The 19,100-nt window shown below is 38.3% G+C and overlaps 1 protein-coding gene across 5 annotated transcripts in view; it reads right to left on the bottom strand.

Annotated features, from left to right (window-relative positions):
- The window catches only part of KIAA1549L (KIAA1549 like), a 243,476-nt gene that overhangs the window by 6,284 nt on the left and 218,092 nt on the right, over window positions 1-19,100 (bottom strand). For 3 of the 5 annotated variants that reach the window (XM_060261489.1, XM_060261492.1, XM_060261494.1), the window contains 4 exons: window positions 16,907-17,004; window positions 15,395-15,543; window positions 7,040-7,191; window positions 3,046-3,321 (listed from right to left, as the gene is read on the bottom strand). In XM_060261489.1, coding sequence (XP_060117472.1) covers window positions 3,046-3,321; window positions 7,040-7,191; window positions 15,395-15,543; window positions 16,907-17,004 — 675 coding nt within the window. Of the gene's footprint in view, window positions 1-2,922; window positions 3,322-7,039; window positions 7,192-15,394; window positions 15,544-16,906; window positions 17,005-19,100 lie in introns of those variants that run through there. The other 2 variants (XM_060261490.1, XM_060261493.1) reach the window with 1 other exon arrangement.

Raw genomic sequence — 19,100 nt, 5'->3', positions numbered from 1 at the left:
AGTAACCAGCAGTTGACCTGATACTTGCATGACTCACTCAGGACTGACTGCTTGCTACTATTCCCCCCCCTCCCCCCGGAAGCCAGTGTGGTGTAGTGGTTAGAGTTTCAGACTAGGATCTGGGAGATGTAGGTCAGAATCACCTTGGGCCAGTTACACATTCTCACCATTATTTACCTCACAGGAATGTTGTGAGTATAAAATGGAGGTGAGAGGAATTATGTAAGCTACTTCTGGTCCACATTGTGAAAGAAGAAGGAATATAAATAAAGTGAATAAATAACAAATATAGCTGAAGATGAGGGCAGGTAAAAAGTAGGTTGGTGAGTGGATAGGAAGGAGAGAAGGAAGCAGGGAAAAGTGAAAGTGTGTCCTTACCTTAATTCACAAACAGATTTTTGTGTGTGTGCAAAAATGGAATCCCTTCCCCCAAAATACAGAACCTTTTCGTTTTTCTGGGGATAAGCTATTTCCCTAATGATAGGCATAATGATAGGCATTAAGAAGAAGGGTTCTGTTTAAAACTTTTTACATTACTGAGGTTAAAGACCTGAAACACAGTAATCTTTCTACTGACCAACATAATCATTCTTAACTAGATTAATCTGAAAGTTATGTCAATTTCTTATATTTAAAACAATTATATTTCATTAATGTTAAACTGCATAATTCTAAAAAAATAAGAGTCATCATAAAGGAATTTAGTTCCATTTAACTGAAATATATTAACAGTCAATTTAATATTAAATCAATATGCATGGCATTGGTTTCTAGTTATAAGGCAATTATGGACAGATGTGATCCAGGTCATTTGCATTCTTATCTTGTCACCTCTCCCAGATGCAAGGTACTGAAACAAAGGGTTCCTATACTATTGGTGGCACTAGTGGTCACAGGAAAAGTTTGCCTCACACTTTCTATCTGTTCTTTAGGATAGCCAGCTCTGATTATTCATCTATTTCATGCGGACATAGATGGACAGGGTTGAATAAACTAAAGATTTAATTGGCAACTACTCCCTCAAAATCTTCGTATATTGTCAAAACAGACAGCAACAAAGCACATTAAAACATGAATCACATTTTTAAATGTGCTTTAATCACAATGGTACAGTTGTTGACTGGAGATTGTTATTTCATTAGACTTATCTTTATGGGAGACCTGAGTTTCTTTGTTTCATTTTGTTTTTAAATTCTCACTACCTATTCATATAGCAGTTTCAACCAGATGGCTAGTTTCTAAACTAATGTTTGCTGTTAATGTAAGATAATTTACTGTTCTTAGTAGGTAGATCATTTCTATAAACATATCTACATAGAAGCTATAAAAATACTTTTTTATTTATATTCGGATTGCTTAAATAATAACTAAATAATTATACCAAAATTTTGCAATTATAAAGATTTTTGGAGAGGTCTTTGTACCATGATAAGTAGTAGACTTTGAAACTGAGTTCACAATTTTTTAAAAATTGGGTTGATTTGAAAATTCTGTGCTTATATCAATGTTGAGTTTCCCAGTTCAGTGTTGTGTTTCTCCACCAGTTCAAGCAGATGCTGTGGCTAGAATGCTCACTGCAGTTCCTTCTTTAGTTTTATCAATAAAGACCAAAGAAACCCATGAAAGAAATGGAATTACAGAGCTTTACCAAGTTGGGGCAGTATAAATAAATTAATAGATTGAAGGGCATATTACTTTGTACCCCAATGGAATAACCAGTTTGGTGTAACACAAGCCATATTCAGTTCCTTCTAAAGTTATATTATGAAGACTGGTTTCTACAGATCTCCACCAATGACGAGTGAGTCAGCAGCACTGCTATTGTTTTCTTTAGCAAGGGTTGTATTTGCATGATAATGCATTAGAACAAGGAATGACATTTATCTTTCAGAACCTACAGCTATGGTTTCAGCAAATTACTACCCCCAACCTTTTCAAACTGAATACTTTTTTAAAAAATCCACGTACATGTTTACTTATTTGCATTTTAATATAATCATCAGGTTGTAGTCCAACTAGTGGAAATATGGTGGTTTCTTAAAAATTTTCTTTTGAGTAGTCTTTGTTCCAATGTAATCCAAGATAAATCACAGCTCTGGTTAGCTGTTTCTGGCATCTCTTTAACTAGGTGGCATTGTCTGTAAGAGAGAAAGGGATGTACTCTATGTTAAACAGAGGTTCTCTTGTAAAAGCAGGAGTGTTCATTATTCCAAATCGAGTGGCTCAAGGTTCTCAAATTTACTAGGGTGTCCATGTGTTCAGAATGAAAGCCTTTTGAATGTAGAACACGCTTAAATAATATGTTTTCACTGGAAGGTTCCAGGAAGCTTTTAACATCAAGTTACTTTGTCAATTTTCTTTCCCATTTCACAGTGAAAAGAGACCAAGTATTGAAAACATTTCTGTGGAACTCACCAGTAACATTATACCCCAATTATGTTAGTATGCTTCTTCACAGTTCTTTCTTCTGGCTTTTGGATTATCAACAATGATCATGAGTTTAGGATATTTACAAAGGACTTTGCAAGGTTCGTTCACATCAAGTTCTTAGTGTTCAAATGTGGCATTTAGGCAGCAACAACTGAGCTCTATTGCTTTGCTGCAGTTTGTCTTACAGCACTTCCAAAATGCATCAATAAAACTACTAAAATAGGACTATGTGGCTGTTAATTTTATATTGCTATTGTTTCTTGATCCAGAAGGTAAGTTTTACTTTTAACATGCACAACTTGCTTCAGGATGATGTGTTTCCCAAGCTCTTAATATTTTGGAACATTAAAAGGTTCAGTAATGTTTCCAACAACGAAGGCTTCAGCGAACAAGGAGATATGTGACAGATAGTTGCTTGGGGATAGTTGTCTTAGTAGGCAGAGAGCTTTCAGACTGACTGTTCTATTTAATTTCATTCATGAAAATCCAGAATTGACTGTTTCAGAACAGGGGGAAAATGCATCATTTTGGCACAACCCATAAAAAAATCTGATTGGAAAGCTAAAGGCTTGCAAAGCGTATGATACAAACATTCAGCACAAGAAGCCATCAGACCTGAAACTCAAACATGTCTGTCTGTTTCTTGGCTAGCTTAGCAACTTCCTCTCTTATTGCCTTCACCAGAGCAGCTGTAGAAAGGTTGGTGAGAGAGCTATCAGATGGGTCATTTTCTGATAGGCTTTGTTGAGAAGTAGTAGTAGAAGGCAGGGGGGCTTGTTCTAAGCTGGGATGCATATTCAATGGATGGCTGTACTGACGAAGAAGTCTTGAAGGAGAGTTGTGCTGATAGCGTGGCCGGGAATAAGCATCTATGTAGCCAGGGAGCGGGACCTATAAAGTAGACAAATAAGTAAGCAGACAAATAAAAAGGCTCTCAGACCTACACACAGAATTTCAGCAGTGGTGGTCATGTGGCAGTCAAAGGAATGAAAATAACAATTGTCATTGCAAACTGAGATTTGGTCTGCAAGGTGACTCCAGTTAAAATAAGTCACAGTTTCACATTGTATCTAAACTAAGCATGTCTGTTGCTCTCTCACTTAACTACTGTTACTAATTGCAGTGCATCCACATGATGGTAGAGGTGCTACCTGGTATTTGGAAGGGGTAGTGTAGAATCTGCATTCATTCGCTCCTTCAGTCTGCAGTGCTGCCCCTGCCTGAATGCCTATATGTGCAAAGGTTTTTGGGTTTTGTCCTTTTGCCCAGTAGGTGCAAACACCAGAGGGAACAGAGAGGCAATGGCTTCTGTTTGCCTGCTAATCAAATTAGAGCCCAGCCTAGCAAAACAAGCTACAATGCAGAAGGAAGCGACAGAGGGATTAGAAAGCAGATAACAACCAGTTGCTCAGACCCTGATTCAGCCCCCAGGCCACATGTTTGACACCCCTGGATTAAGTCATAAGACAATATAATATACATTATTATGAAATACAACTTTTTCAGCTAGCTAAGGAAAATATGATAGAAGTTTATAAAATTATGCATGAGGTGGAGAAGGTACATTGAGGGAGCTCCCATCAAATGGAATTATTGGGAAATAGGTTCTGGATAAACAGAAGTAAATACTTCTTCACTTGATAAGTAAAGTGTTAAATTCACTGCCAGTGGAAGTAGCGATAGCTACAAGTATATGTAGCTTTAAAAGGGGGTTAGACAGATTTATGGAGAGGAGGTCCATCAATGGCAACTAGCCAAGTGATTGAAGTGAGCCTTCATCTACAGAGGCAGCACATTTCTGAACACCAGTGCTGGGAGGTAGTAGCATGGGAAAACCTTAGCCTCTATGCCATTTAATTGGCTCTTCAGGACAACTTGTTGGCCACTGTGAAATGGTATACTAGACTATATGGAGCTATCAGCTTAATCAGCAAGCTCCACTTAAGTTCTGATGTTCTTTAACACAACAAAGCTCACAATTAGCAAATAATAATTATTATGAAACTTGGAACAAACCCCTCCCAAGGACTGAACATGGATATTGGTTTTTTATCTCTTTACATATGCTAAAGCCACTCTCACTGAGTATAGTTATACATCCACAGTATTTCAATGTATTGCTCTTTTAGAATAGTGTATCAGAATAATTTTTTGTATTGACATACTCAAAATAGGAATCATGGTTGTTTATCTCATTACATATACTTAACCCATTTTCCACTATATTTTATTGTATTTTTTCTTTTTTTCTAATGGCAAACTAGAATGATGTTTACATGTCAAAAAGCAAAATAGATGGACAAGGACATCACTATCCAATGTATTTCTCTTTTAGCTATATTGACATACTCAAATAGGGATATTGGCTGTTTATTTCATTGCATATACTAAACCCATCTTCCACTATATTTTAATGTATTTTTCTTCTAATGACAAACTATATGTATGTTACATGTTAAAAGGCAAATTAGTTTGATGGGAAAAACTTCTGAGTAAGAAATGCCCTCAATTTGCCCCGGCTTGCTTACAACAATAGAGTGATTAACAGACATTCTTACCTGAGCCGCCCTGAGACACCTAGGTGAGAAGGGCGGGGTATAAATCTTAATATAAATAAATAAATAAATTTTGACATGTTACTGTTTTATTGGTTTGTCATGCTACTCAGATCAAAGGTTTGTTCAATTTGTTAATTTTACTATGCTGTTAATGTTACTATTCTGTCATTGGATCTTAAATTTGTACCATTTTGCATTCTAAACCACTGCCTACCAGCTTTACGTAGCTCTACTCACTGTATCTGATTCCTCATCTGATGAAGTGTGCTGAGAGCACACAAAAGCTTACATTCTGAATAAAACTTTGTTGATCTTAAAGGTACAACTTGACTCCTACTTCGTTCTACTGCTTCCAACCAACACGGCTGCCCACTTGGATCCAATTAGCAACCAGCTATGCTACAGAACACCACTAGAGGTCACCTTTTCATCATTTTAACTCAAGGCATGCTTTACAGTAGACCTTCAGATTTAAGAACTACAGAGATGGAAACAAACTAGCCAAATGATCATTCTCAGTTTCATCCATCCACAGGATTTTTGTTATCAATACCAAAGCAGCCTATGAGAAACAATGTGGCACATGGGGTGACAAGCTTTCCATTGCACAGTTTCAAAGGAGACATGTTCAAATATGAATGGAAAAGGGGTTGGTCAAACTAGGTTTATGTGGAAGACAAGAATTTAGAAATAGATAGCACTTTTATTTCTATATTATGTTATCTGTTTTTATGTTTTACCTTATTATAAATAAGGTTTTAAAGCTGTAAGTTGACACAAGACTTTTGGGGTGACTGGCAGCTTTTTAAAAATCTAGTAAATAAATAAACATATCTGGTTATACAGGAGAATAACGAAGTCCTGTTGCTATACTAACAGTTCATTCTATCAGTGGAGATAAAATGTAACGAGTCCTCTGAAAAATAATGGATGAGTTAATCTCCTGTGACAGGCAAAAGCCCCTAAAAGCCATGTGTGTAGAATTTTCTGGATTCTGCTGATTTTCCTGAAGACCATATGCAACCAAAGCAAACTCCTGCCTCTCTTAATTACAAAATATAGAAGTCACTTCTATGTATGAAATTATGGGACTTGCTTGAAATTTGTCTCATGTGATGAATGTACATGTGTCCCTTATCTGCTTGGCAGGAAACCAATATGGCAGTTATATAATGTACATTATCAGCTTGGCAGGAAGTCAATATGAAAGTTATATAAGTGTCTCCACAGAAGTGCAGGAAATTAACCTTATATGTAGCAGTTTTAAAAATAAGCCTTTCTTTCATCCTTTTTTGTCTTCATCACAAAGGCTATTGCTACCTTTAGCAATCTCAAGTCATGCATGTTGTTGCCACTACGATCAGTCACCTCCTGAGATTTTCTGTCTTAATGAAATTAGAAGAGACTCAGCATAGGCATTAAATCAAATGTTTACTATTAGCTCAGACAAAATTAGGTAGTTTAGTGGCATAAGTCCTGTCAGATCAGCATAAACCAATTTCAGATTACATTCCTGCTTTTTAGGTGGGAAAAAATGTGAACCATTTTATTTAGCGGGATTAACCTTTCCTATGCTATTTTTGTTCAGGGACTAAATCTTAATCCTGTCCAAAACTTTCTTTGATTTGCATTGTCTTTATGCAACCATTACCAGTCTTATGGGAAACTATTCATAAATTCTGACTTGCAATTTGGAAAACCCAGCTCCAAAATATGTAGAACTACAGAACACTATCAGTGTATGAGGAGGGCTTCTGAAGATTGGGCTAGAACATTTTGATTCTCTGCACGATGCATTTAATATAGAGTTTACATAATGAGAAATTGCCATGCAGCCACATTTCTTTAACACTTCCCCTCACCCCCTCATTTTATTTTAAGCAATTGAAAGTCGAGTAATAACACTGACAGTGGTGCATCTTGCACCAGTAACAATGACCAGGTCAATAAATATACCATCTACATGGAAATTCCCCTTCCAATTACCTGGCCTGAGTAAATTCACTACTATTCTATATATAAGTCACAAAAAGTAAAATATGCTCTATTACCGAGTCAGCCCATTGCCCTGGTAATTCATTCTCTCCAGCATAGGACATCCAGGCAGGGTTCCTGTATGCTGTAGGTGGTGTTGGGATGAAATAGTCTGTGAACCCAGGTCGGCCTGCTGCTGGGATGGCAAACACTGCCGGAACTGCATTTCCTATTGAAAGACAGGGAAGATGATTAGTAATCAAAAAGCATAGCAAATAGTACTTGATATGTTCCATCTAGAAGATGCCATTTTGCATTGGCAACAGAGAGCACTTGCCAAAGACAGAGCATGTATGTTTGTAACTGCACAAAGTGCCTTGTTGCTACTGTTGTAGGGGGATGATCCCACAACAGAATATACCTGTTTGAAGAAGTCAAGCCAGAACTGAAACTGCTCCTGACACTGTGGGCACACTGACGCCATGATCGCGCTCCAGTGATCATACTGGTCTATATAGCATGAATGAATATCAGTTGTTAAGCCAAGGTACAACTCCACCATAGGCACAGTAAAGATGCAGACTCCCACTATCTATGCTAGTGCAGAAAGTTCTTAAAATAAGCCCAGGTTAAGATGTTGTCAGGATCCTAGTAGATTTGTGAGGTGATGTAAAATAACACATATAGAGTTTTTTAAATTTTGATTCTAGTGTTACTAGAGATTGTAGCTACTTTTGTACAATATACTGGGTGAAATGCCAGTACTGCATTATTTTCAAATATGCAAATGAATAGGAAGACTTTAATTACCCCAAGGCAACACAACCCTACTAAGTGGTTGGTCACAGAGTTTGGGCATTCTGCACTACAACTGCCTATTGCTACTCTGCAATTTGCTGTTTGTGTAGACATAGTACTTTATAGAGGAAGGGAAGGGGAAATAGCAGCTGTAAAATACTCTAGTATGAAACATCAATCTCTTCAGTAAACTTCTGAAAAACCATTGGATCATAGGGACAAAAGGAGGGAATAAACTGGAATATAGCTGTGATGTGGTCCTTTTGTTGTGTGGATTGAGCTTTGGATCACGTTGACCCAAGTTATTTAATGTCATTTCCGTCTTCAGTTCAAAGTTCTGTATGCCTGCATCATTTACATTAGCACATAATGTTACATGACCATATATATATACCCATTTTATTTTTTTTCTGATGCTTTCTAACATGTTAGCCTTAAACAGTTTATTTCTCCACTGTGATACTTTTCTTCATCAATTGGTAAATTTCTGGTTTCTTCCGTTAGTTGCTCCTGCTCCCTTCAGGTTGTATACCTCACTGGTATCTTCTGGAAGAAATTTGCTACTTGCAGCAACACATGACTGCTTTCAGCTTGAATGATGTTGCCAAGTGCTAGAAAAAGAATCCATCTTTATCTTCTGTTCAGTGAAATGTATCTCCTATGTTCTGAAGGCATCAGCTGTTAATATGTATTAAGTGCTACAGGTATTCATTGCATGAACTATAGCCTTTCTGCTCCCCAAAATCTTAAGCAACAAAAGACATTACTTGATAGGTGTGGAAATAATGGCTTTCATTATTTTGTTAATTTGTGAAGAACAAATATCCTTTATGGCCCATATATTCCCCCTGAGATCAAGACCCGTTGCTGTCAGCACCAAACACCTCAATTCATTTTTTCCTAGGCTTAAAGACATCCATTTGGCCATTGCTTTGGCACACAGAGGATACTCTAATGATTTCCAGGCATAGACCTTAGTGATCTTAGAACCTGATCCTATGTATATTGACTGAGAAGCAAAGTCCAGTGGATTCAGTGGGACTTTAGTGTGCATATATCTGCAGCCTTTTTCCTAGGAGGCTCTTAAAGAATTATATTAAATTTAAAAATGGTTTTCATATGTTATATTTCATTGTTTGTGCTATATGTGAATTTTCCTAAGCATGATGAAGGTATATTCTACAAAGTAAGTCTTTAATTTCAGATTTAAATAGAAATAATCCATTTAAATCTCATGTGTAAAAATGCTGTGAGCAAAGGGCAGGTCAAAAAAAGAGTTAAGCACACAGTAACCTCTAATTTGGTGTTATCTGTACTCAATACCTTTATCAATATAGCAACCAAACTTTCTTTTATTAACTTATTGCATTCAGAGTGCCAGTATGTTTTCTTATCAAGTTCTCTGCTGATTTCCAAAATATTTGAATTCTGCACTTCCCACTTCCAATCAATTTCTATGTATGGATGTCAAGTCATTGAAGAGCAATTAAAAGCTGAAAAGGCTGTTCCATTAACTGTCAGTTGTAAGGAGTGGCCAATGCCTTTCCAGACACCTGTCTGTTAAAAAAGACAAAAAAAAAACCTACCCCATTTGTCATTGTATTGACAAATGAACCTGAGCAAATTGAAACAAAACACTTCACACACATGAGATGTTAAACAGAAACAATATATTTAATAAGACAGTTCCATTTTTCCATTTCAGTTTACAGCACAGTTTCCAGCCTCTGTTGTCTACAATGGGCTTGTCAGAATTGCATAAATGTTGCGTATGAAGTTACATGGGATGAACAGAACCAAGGAGAGCAACCAAGCACCCTTTATTTTGAAGGGATGTATGTGTGTGTCTTAGAGGCTCGCCACCTGTTTGCTTGGATTAATATTCCTCTAATGACATAAAACCACTCTGTTATCTCAAATTTCAGAGGATTGTACTCCTGCTGATGAATATGCCCCATTTGAGTAGGAATGGTGTAGGATGTATTTATTCTGAAGGGAACAACAATTCCAAAAACATCAATCCCAAAAACAAAACAAAAAAATCCAATTAAGAAACAGAGACATCATATAACAAACAGAGTCTCTTGAATTCATAGAGTTTGGCTGACTGTAGAGGAAATAAAAGAAGTTTAACTTGGGATGGTATTTTTACTGCTTAAAGCCATTTCCATTACCAATATTTATACCACGGCTGTATATTTACATCACACTTTACAATCATAGAAAGGGGGCTTATGATGTTAAAACCAGACTGAGGGTAATGAGAAACTACTACATCCTGCTGAGACAATTATGATCTTCACTCAAGTAGCCACAATCATCTGCAGACTGCTCCCAGAGCCGTTCTTAATTCTTACCTGTTTTGATTTTTTGTTTATTTTTAGTAGTTTTCCAATTCTTTTCCCCTCACACACATTTCTTTAATCCATGAGACATAAAAAGGGGCTAGAATGATCACATCTTCTCCACATTCACAACAATTTGATCCTGACCAGAAGAGGAGTACCAAGGGGGTTTTTTTAACCCCCTGATTTTTTTTAAAAAAAAAGGTCTGTTACTCCAATGCAAGCACAAAAAGTGACTGAATAACATCCTGGCCAACCTCATATTGCCACATAAGGACCACTCAGAATCAGGGCCTAACTGTAAATGAATTCACTATCATTACACATTTTAGTTATTAAATAACCTTTGCATTCACAATACTTTACATTTCGATCTATTTCTGCATTGGAATGGCAGGATTGTGGTTATGTGCCAAACCTGCATGACCATAGGAAACTCTCCAGTCTGCGAAGCAGTGGTGGTAAATGTCTTTTTTAGTACTGTAGAGCTCTGGTAGAATTACTGTTCTCGCTAACATAAGACAATGATTGAATATTTCTTATACTTTTTTAATTCCCCAGCTATTATTCACAGTCACTGATGTTTAGGTTTGTCTGAGGAGGCATAGAAGGAAGGCAACCCCATCCTAGTCAGGTTTTAATGTGTGTCTTGACTAGGTTATTAATCAGAGTTTTTATCATCTACCTAATGTAAAAGGGTAGGTTTGTGGGGAATCCAGCCTCCAAATGCATATTGCCTACTATAAAGGCCAGTGAGTAACTGAAGTCTAATGGCTTCTTGTATCCCTGGGTTCTCTTTTCTGAGGTAGTCAAAGAATGCTGAAAACCTATACCAAGTCTGAACTTTCCAGTGAATGGTATTAAATGAACACTTATATTTGTTTTACCTTCATTACATATGGAGGGATGCAACTTTTGGGGGGTGGTTTCATGACATTAGCTACAGCAAAATTTGAAGACCTCTGATAAAATACACTGTTGCAAATGTGTAGACTCTATAAAATCTCTATAAAACCCAGAGTGATAACTCTCAAGTAATTATTTTATGAAAGGTAGACTTGCAGCTTCTTGAAAGTTACACCAGTATCCTGAATACTTTTTTATCACAGCTCAAGCTCTGCCGATATTTTCTCAGTAAAGACCACTTCTTCACTATTATTCTCATTCTTAGACAGCCATTTAGTGTCTCCAGTTACAGATTCACACCTGTATAAGCCTTGAATTTCAAAACACCAATAAAACTAAAAATACATGAAATCCCTTTTTCTTCATCACCTACTTTCCATTAACTGCTCTATTAAGTTCAAGGTTCTCATAAAAATATCTGTTCATAACAAGCACTGCAAGAAATTACAACATTATCTCCCTTTATTCCATGCAGTATCTAGAAAACAATGTCACCATGTGGGCAGTGCCACCTTATAGCAGCTGTGTTCCCAAGGCCAGTCCATCTTACTTCAGTTTACGCACTTTAATTCTCTTGTTTGATTTAAATAAAGCAAAACTAAGGAATGGAGAATTGACATAAAATTTTAGAAGGTCATAATATTCTACTTTCCCCAGAAAACAAGCAAACTGGAACATTTTCTGAGACAGAGTGTTCTTTTAAGTACATGCATGTGATTTATGGTAACAATTGCTAAGGAATCTCAGTGACAGTGGGTACAATTAAAGACTTGACAGGATGATGAAAGTGATAGGAGTCCTTAAAAAGTCATCAAAAAGACTATGTATGTCAGGGTCACATCTGAGTTTTGATCAAGGACATGTAAATCTTTTCCCTGACTAACATGGGAATGTTTCATCTTATCATTTTAATAGCATCTTGAATTCCACCCAGAGACCCTGAAAAAGTTACCCTAAATCCTTCCAGAAATTGAGAGAATATTATCTTTTGTTCCACAACAAGTACACTACTGGTAGCAAATAAATGTGCCATAACAGTAATACTATATCCATTAATGAAATTCAGATGTCTGTCTTTTGAAGACTCAGTATTCCAATTCTAAACTGACCAGCTTTTATATATGTGTCTGCAGGATTTAATGCAATATATTTATAATTTATTTCAGGGTTTTCCTTTAAGTCAAATAAAGCTAGCAGAATGTATTTATTTATTTATTTTCTACTATTTGATTTGATTTGATTTTCTACTATTTGATTTCCTACTATTAAGCAAGGGCCAAATAAAGCTAGCAGAATGATTTCCTACGATTAAGCAAGAACCAAACAGGAATCTTTTGCATGAAATCACTTTAGGTTGTGGAAATATGCTACTGAGAATAAGATGGCAGAGAATAAGGAAACAGAATGGAATTCCCAATCAGATGCTGGGACAAAAAAGATGCATGTTAAATTCCATCAGCAAGTCTTCTTAAGCATCAGATTGGAACCATTATACTTGGAACCATTACACTAGCTAATGAGGCACTCTCAGAGCCATGTCCTATAATGAAATTGATACATCTAGTCCTACTATAGATCGGTTTCAGAAATGCTCAGCTAAACTGTGCTTTTCAGAAGCAACTCATAAGAAAAGTTAACTGCAGCCGTGGACTGCCCATCAGGGTCTGCTGGATTACTGTGCTTCAGACTAGCAAAGAGCCTTTAAGCCACTGGAGCTGTGAATAGAGGAACACAGCATAACCCTTGACAACATGTGAACTGTGCTAAATGGTCCCGCTAGGACTATTACATGCTTTAAATGAAATAACATCCTTCATTGCTCCACTGGATCATAGCCTAAGGCAACATAGTGAAACTTCTACAAGCCCTTTATTTCCAATCTGGTGCCAAAAGAAACCTCCAAAATAAAACCCCATCATTTACACACCCAGTCATAAATCCCAATGGTTTCTTTGAAACCTGCTTGCATGCGAGTGTACTTCGGACTGTGGTCTTTGAAACTGCTTTGTTAGGAAGCAATGCATTAATTGGCTGCTGAAATATTAAATATTAATTAAATATTAATTTTATGAAAAAATAAGGGGGTTCTGTACTTTTCAGAATAAGAGTATTCTGTTATTTCAATACACTAGCCATTCATAGCTTTATATTCAGAAAAATAAGGGAAGCTTAAGGCCAATAGCTCTTTTAGCCAGGTATAATTTCTCTTATCCAAATGTTTTAGAAACTTCAGCAATAAATATAGTATTCCATCCTGTTTAGTCCGTATCATAAGCACTTGTGGTGTAAATGGTACCTAACCATTAGAATGTCCTTATCCTAAGTGTTATGAATGAGCTGACATCTTACATGATACAGGGTTGACTACTACTTCTGTTGGGACCAAGCAGTTCAATTTAATTACTAGAGATAACTTTATTCAACTGACAATTTACTGCTATTTGTAATTTTCAAGGTACAAATGCAGCAGTGAGGGAAAGGTTTTTAATTTACTTTTGCTCTGGGTAGGAAGGTGTTACAACAGCAGATGGCAGCGGCCAGTAGCTGTCCAGACATGGATGAATGATCAGGACCTGAACACAGTTGGAGAATGTTAAACCACAGATCATAAGAGGCAAAGGCTGCAGAAGAGACAGCCAGACCAGGAAGCACTGGTGTTTTTTCTCTCTCTCTCTTTGTGTTCTTTCTCCTTTAAGGTTTCATTGGCCCCAGGCTTCATTCTCATTGAGAGCAGTGCAATGAAAAACCTTTCATTTAGAAATGAATGATTTGTTTTCAACAGGCTCTCTCTCTCTTCAGAGAACCATGTGAACTTTTGTCAAATTTTTACTGCTCTATGTGCATTGATGATACTAAAAGCAGAACAGGGAACTTTCAAGTAAAATGAAAATGGCAGACAAATCTTATTTTGGTTTTAGAAAAGGAGACTCCCCCCTCCCACAGGTTTTTGACACAAGCAGAACAGCTACTCTACCTCTGCTGACCTTTAATGCACATGCTTTTTCTGTTAGCTAAAGACAGTTGTTGTGTGAATAGCAAGCAATTAGTGTTATTCCAGCAAGTTTCAGAAGCTCAGAAAATCATTTGCTCTCTCCAGACCACCCATGGTCCAGTGAACACAAGTGGTCCTTCCATACATGCTGGCACTTGCCTTTCCTACTTGTTGTGCCAGCTACCCAACCATCCCTCCTTTGGAGGACACACACTCTTAGTGACCTCCTAAATAATCTCAATTATCTTTTTCAATGGTCTTATATGACATAGGCTTCAACAACTGGAAGCTTTATTTAGTGAACACAGAAACACTAACAAAATGGCAGATCAAAAATGGCAGTTACAATGTAAAATAGAAGATGAGCCCAACTCATTCACACCCAGGCTTATACAAATATTTAGAAGTGTATAAGTCCAGTGTGCCTAAGGAGTTATGCAATGTCTGTCATGTTTCCTTAATACCAAAGTGATTTGACTGGTTGGTGTTATCAAAGAGATTTGCTGGGGCCATAGCTCAATGGCAGAGCACATCCATTCCACGTATAAGGTCCCATGTCCAATTCCCAGCACCTCTAGTTAGAAGAACCTTAGGCAGAAGTTGCTGGAAAAGCTTTCTGGCTAAGACCCTGAAGAGCCCCTCTGACCTAGAGTAGACAGCACTAGGCTAGATGGACCAGTGGTCTGACTTGTATACAGAAGCTTCTTACGTCCATGTAAGTTCATATTCGTTGCTGAAGCTCCTCATTGCAAATACAATCTACTGGCTTTCTAGCCTCCAAACAGAAGCCCTATACATGTGACCATATTCAGCTTATTAATTATGTGGTGAAGTCAGTCTGAGTTGAATGGCCACATAGAATGAAACCTCAGTCACAGATCAAGATATCCTCACACAACCCATTTGAGAATGGTTTGCAAGGACCTGCTGGCTTGCAATGAAACAATAATATCATGTATTTACTATCAATTCAGGATGGCTTCACTACACTGAGTTGAAACTGGTCATTTGCGCTGGTTGTTTCCAAAGACAACATGTAGCCCCTGGGTCAATGAAAAGTGGCCCTCACTCCAGAATAAGTAGCCATTGCAATGGAAACTGACTACCTTACATGGACATCAGTTCTCTGTACTGCAGCACACCTTCAGTTCCAAGATCCTGCCTCAGAAAGATGACAATTCCAGGTGCTTCAAACAGAATGACCATGTCCTTCTTCCCCATTCTTTCCCACAATAGAAAAGCTTTAATCCTTTTATTGATCCTTCTCCTCAAGCCTTCAAGAAAGCCATTTAATACAGTTCTACCAAGGGTGTTTGAAACATCTCACACGCTTGTCTCTATGCCATACAGACTTAGATGTGGTCTCTGTTTGTACCGCATGCGTTTTTCACCTGAGTAATTCAAAGCTGATTGATCCAATGGAGCCACAGATACTGGGGCTCTTGATACTGGGACAAAAGGGGCATGATCATGTGGCTGTATCTGTTCAGTTCCACTGGACTCTGAAATTCTTGTCTTGCTGCCAATATCAGATGTCGACCTGCATGATATAAATTGAAAATATCATTCATTCCAACATCAAGCAAACATCTGCTGTGCTCCACAATCAATTTACACTGGAGCAGGCTATTTAAGATTAGTCTTATTAGCAAACATTTTCAAGAAACAACTTCAGCTATGCAGAAAACATGTGGAAAGTCATAAAGACAGAATCTTGCTTTTTGCTTTAATATTTCCACAGAGCTCAGTCATTATCTTATAGTTCATGGATTACAGCTGGGATACAGGGCTTTTGACCCAAATTTCCTCAAAATACATCTGGATGTGATACAGCACAAATAGTAGGTAATACACATGTAGTAAAGATATGACACTGGTCATATAGAGCACCTTGCCTACGTTGGTCTCAAAGAAAATCTAAATATACTGGTATATAAAAAGACAATGCTCTCAATGTATGGTTTCTGTTTCTTAGATACAGTCTATTTTAGCTCACTGCCAACTATCAGTTCTACCTGACAGTGAAGGACAAACATGGCTGCCAGTGCTCCATTGATATTTCTGCATGACTGTCATGACATCACCAGCAGCCAATCAGGACAGCTCAGCTATTTCTGTATTCTTATGCCAAAACACATCAAAATGCAATGTATGTGCTAAACTTGGGCTTTGCAGACTGCCCAATGTGTTATTTTTGTAAAGCATAATCTGAAAACCAAGTTATTTCATCAGTCTGAACTGTGCAACAGCTAGTCAGAAATGCATGTCATGAGGCATTCTATAAAAGAGCTACCTGTGAGGAAACAGAATTTTAAAAATGCTGTTCACTAGCTTCTGTTGCTGCTCAGATTAAAATGAATGGAAGCTGCCCAGTAGCAATGCCTAAAGAATTCAGACTAAGTATTAGAACTGACTTTTAGAGGTGATTTATATGTATTAAACATTTTAACTGCCAATATGAGATCTTACAGTAACAAACCCTTTAAATGTGTCCAGAGAGTCAAAACCAGTTTTAGCAGGCCGTCTATATGTTTTGTGCTCCCTACAGTAGGGTCATCCCTTAAAACATTCACTTGTTTTATAGCACAGCTAATCTGACATTATCCCTTTATAATACTTAAACCATAGTTTGAGTGATACTAGAATGTACATTTGGTATATGTTTTAGGCATCTTAGTGGGTTTACATCTGAACTAAATAAGTATTCTTTCCTTACTGCCATTTGCTTGCTCTTAAATAAATAAGAAAACAAGATGAAAATCTATAGCTTTAAAATGATGTTATGATAATAATTTTGCCAATTTATTTTCATTACTAGGCCTTCTGTGTGTGAATATAAGATGTTCCTTATCACAGTAAGGGACATTCAATATTCTCAGCTGAAACATACAACAGCATAGTACCTCCTAAGAGAGGTGACAGCAACAGGTCCTGTTCTGGGAGGCACAGGAGGGGGCGGAGAACCCATCACCATTTCAGGAAGAGGAGAAAACCTATAAGCCTGTTGAGAAGGGAAAGAACAATAAATATTTGATCAAAATCTATACTGCCTTGCATTTCTCCAAATTCAACAGCAGCCCATCAGAAAAACTGACAAAAATTAATGCCATATTATGTCCGTTTCCTCCAAGCGAACATTTTTAGTACCACCTAAAATTGCAAAATCACAATGTTCTTCTCTGCCTGGATCCCCCCAAGGAGAAGTCAGACTTGTTTTTCTCCCACTGAAAATGAAATGTTTTGATGTCAGAACACCTGGAAGCATCAAACTCCATCACACAGGAAGCGAAACTGCCAGCAAGCATTCATTTATATTTCAGCTTTCCTTTCATGCCTTTACAGGGGGGATCTTTTCATATTGCCCTAGGCATGAAAAACAAGGTACTTTCTTATGACAATGTAATGATGCCAATAAAAAAAAAGTAAATCTGAAGATCAGAGTCTGTCAAGGTCAGGTTTATAGAGCTTGGGGAGGGGGAGGGGAAGAATTATTACAAAAACAACTTAAATAACAAAAACAACTTAAAAGATTCTACTGTGTTTTATACATGTAGAAAAACGTCCCTGGTCCTTTAGTTCAATAACTTATGACAAAACATATGAGATAGTACCCTTGAAATCTTTGTAGCGTGATGGGGGTTGTCAAATTTGCTTGGAAATAAAATGACACCTACTGACTCTGTTTAGCAGCTGGACTAAAACACTGCAATGACATTCTCTAGTCTTCATTCCCCTCACTAATAACACAGGTCGAGATGCAGGACAGGAACCCGGAAGTGACCGACAGGCTGCTTCAGCGTGCCGCTGCACTGGCCCCCTGGGCCCCACAACGATGGGACCGATGCCACAGGGACGGGCTCGAAACACTCTATAACCCCTCAAAAGAACAGCAGTCTAGCTCGCTTCCCCCAAGCCCTGCCGCCATAAGCCTCAAGGGGGCTCATTTTGCGGCATCTCCCGGCGGGAGGGTGGCACCCGCACGGGACACATATCAAATGAAAGAGGGGGCGCAGGGCTATCAGAAACAGCCGGCGGAGGGAGTCGGGAGACCACCCCACTGGGGGATCCACACCCCAAAAGTGATGAAGGTGGCGCAGATAGAGCCAACAGAGCAAACAGGACAAAATAAATAGGCTGCATTATGCAGCACAGTTGAGAAAGTGCCTTATCCCATATACTGATGAAGTAAATACAGGATTTGAGAACAAAATTGCACCAGAAGACACAAACACAAAGCTCCCTTACACTGAATCAGTGCTTGGGTCCACCAAAGTCAGTATTGTCTACTCCAGGGGTGGCCAGAGTTGCTTAACAAAGGAGCAACACAGAATAAAGGTCAGATGTTTGAGAGCCGCAAGACATGAACATCGGATATTTGAGAGCCACGGAAGGAAGAAAGGAAGGAAGGAAGGAAGGAAGGAAGGAAGGAAGGAAGGAAGGAAGGAAGGAAGGAAGGAAGGAAGGAAGGAAGGGAAACAGGGGAGATATTCTCTGCTGGTCTCCTGTCCTGTCTGGCTAAGTCAGCAACCAGAAAACACCAGATACCTCCCTTAGTCAATGAAAACAATGTACATAAATACACAAGCACTTGAAAAATACGCAAAGCGCAAGTAGTATAGGAAAATGATCACCCTATCTATATGGCAAAAAAAAAAGTCAAAATGCTGTATTACACAAGCTATTGCTAATAAATGCAAATGCCAATAAATGCAAAAGTAACCATATACCAAACCACCAAAACAGGGAGGGAGGAAGGAGGGAGGGAGGGAAGGAAGGAGGGAAGGAGGGAGGGAAGGAAGGAGGGAAGGAGGGAGGAAGGAGGGAGGGAAGGAAGGGAGGAGGGAGGGAGGGAGGGAGGGAAGGAGGGAAGGAAGGAAGGAAGGAAGGAGGGAGGAAGGAAGGAGGGAGGGAAGGAAGGGAGGAGGGAGGGAGGGAAGGAAGGAAGGAAGGAGGGAAGGAGGGAGGAAGGAGGGAGGGAAGGAAGGGAGGAGGGAGGGAGGGAAGGAGGGAAGGAAGGAAGGAAGGAAGGAAGGAAGGAAGGAAGGAAGGAAGGAAGGAAGGAGGGAGGGAGGGAAGGAAGGAAGGGAGGAGGGAGGG

The sequence above is a fragment of the Heteronotia binoei genome, chromosome 21 (genome assembly GCF_032191835.1).
Source record: "Heteronotia binoei isolate CCM8104 ecotype False Entrance Well chromosome 21, APGP_CSIRO_Hbin_v1, whole genome shotgun sequence".
Lineage (NCBI taxonomy): Eukaryota > Metazoa > Chordata > Lepidosauria > Squamata > Gekkonidae > Heteronotia > Heteronotia binoei.
This window is presented reverse-complemented; position numbering and strand designations above follow the sequence as displayed.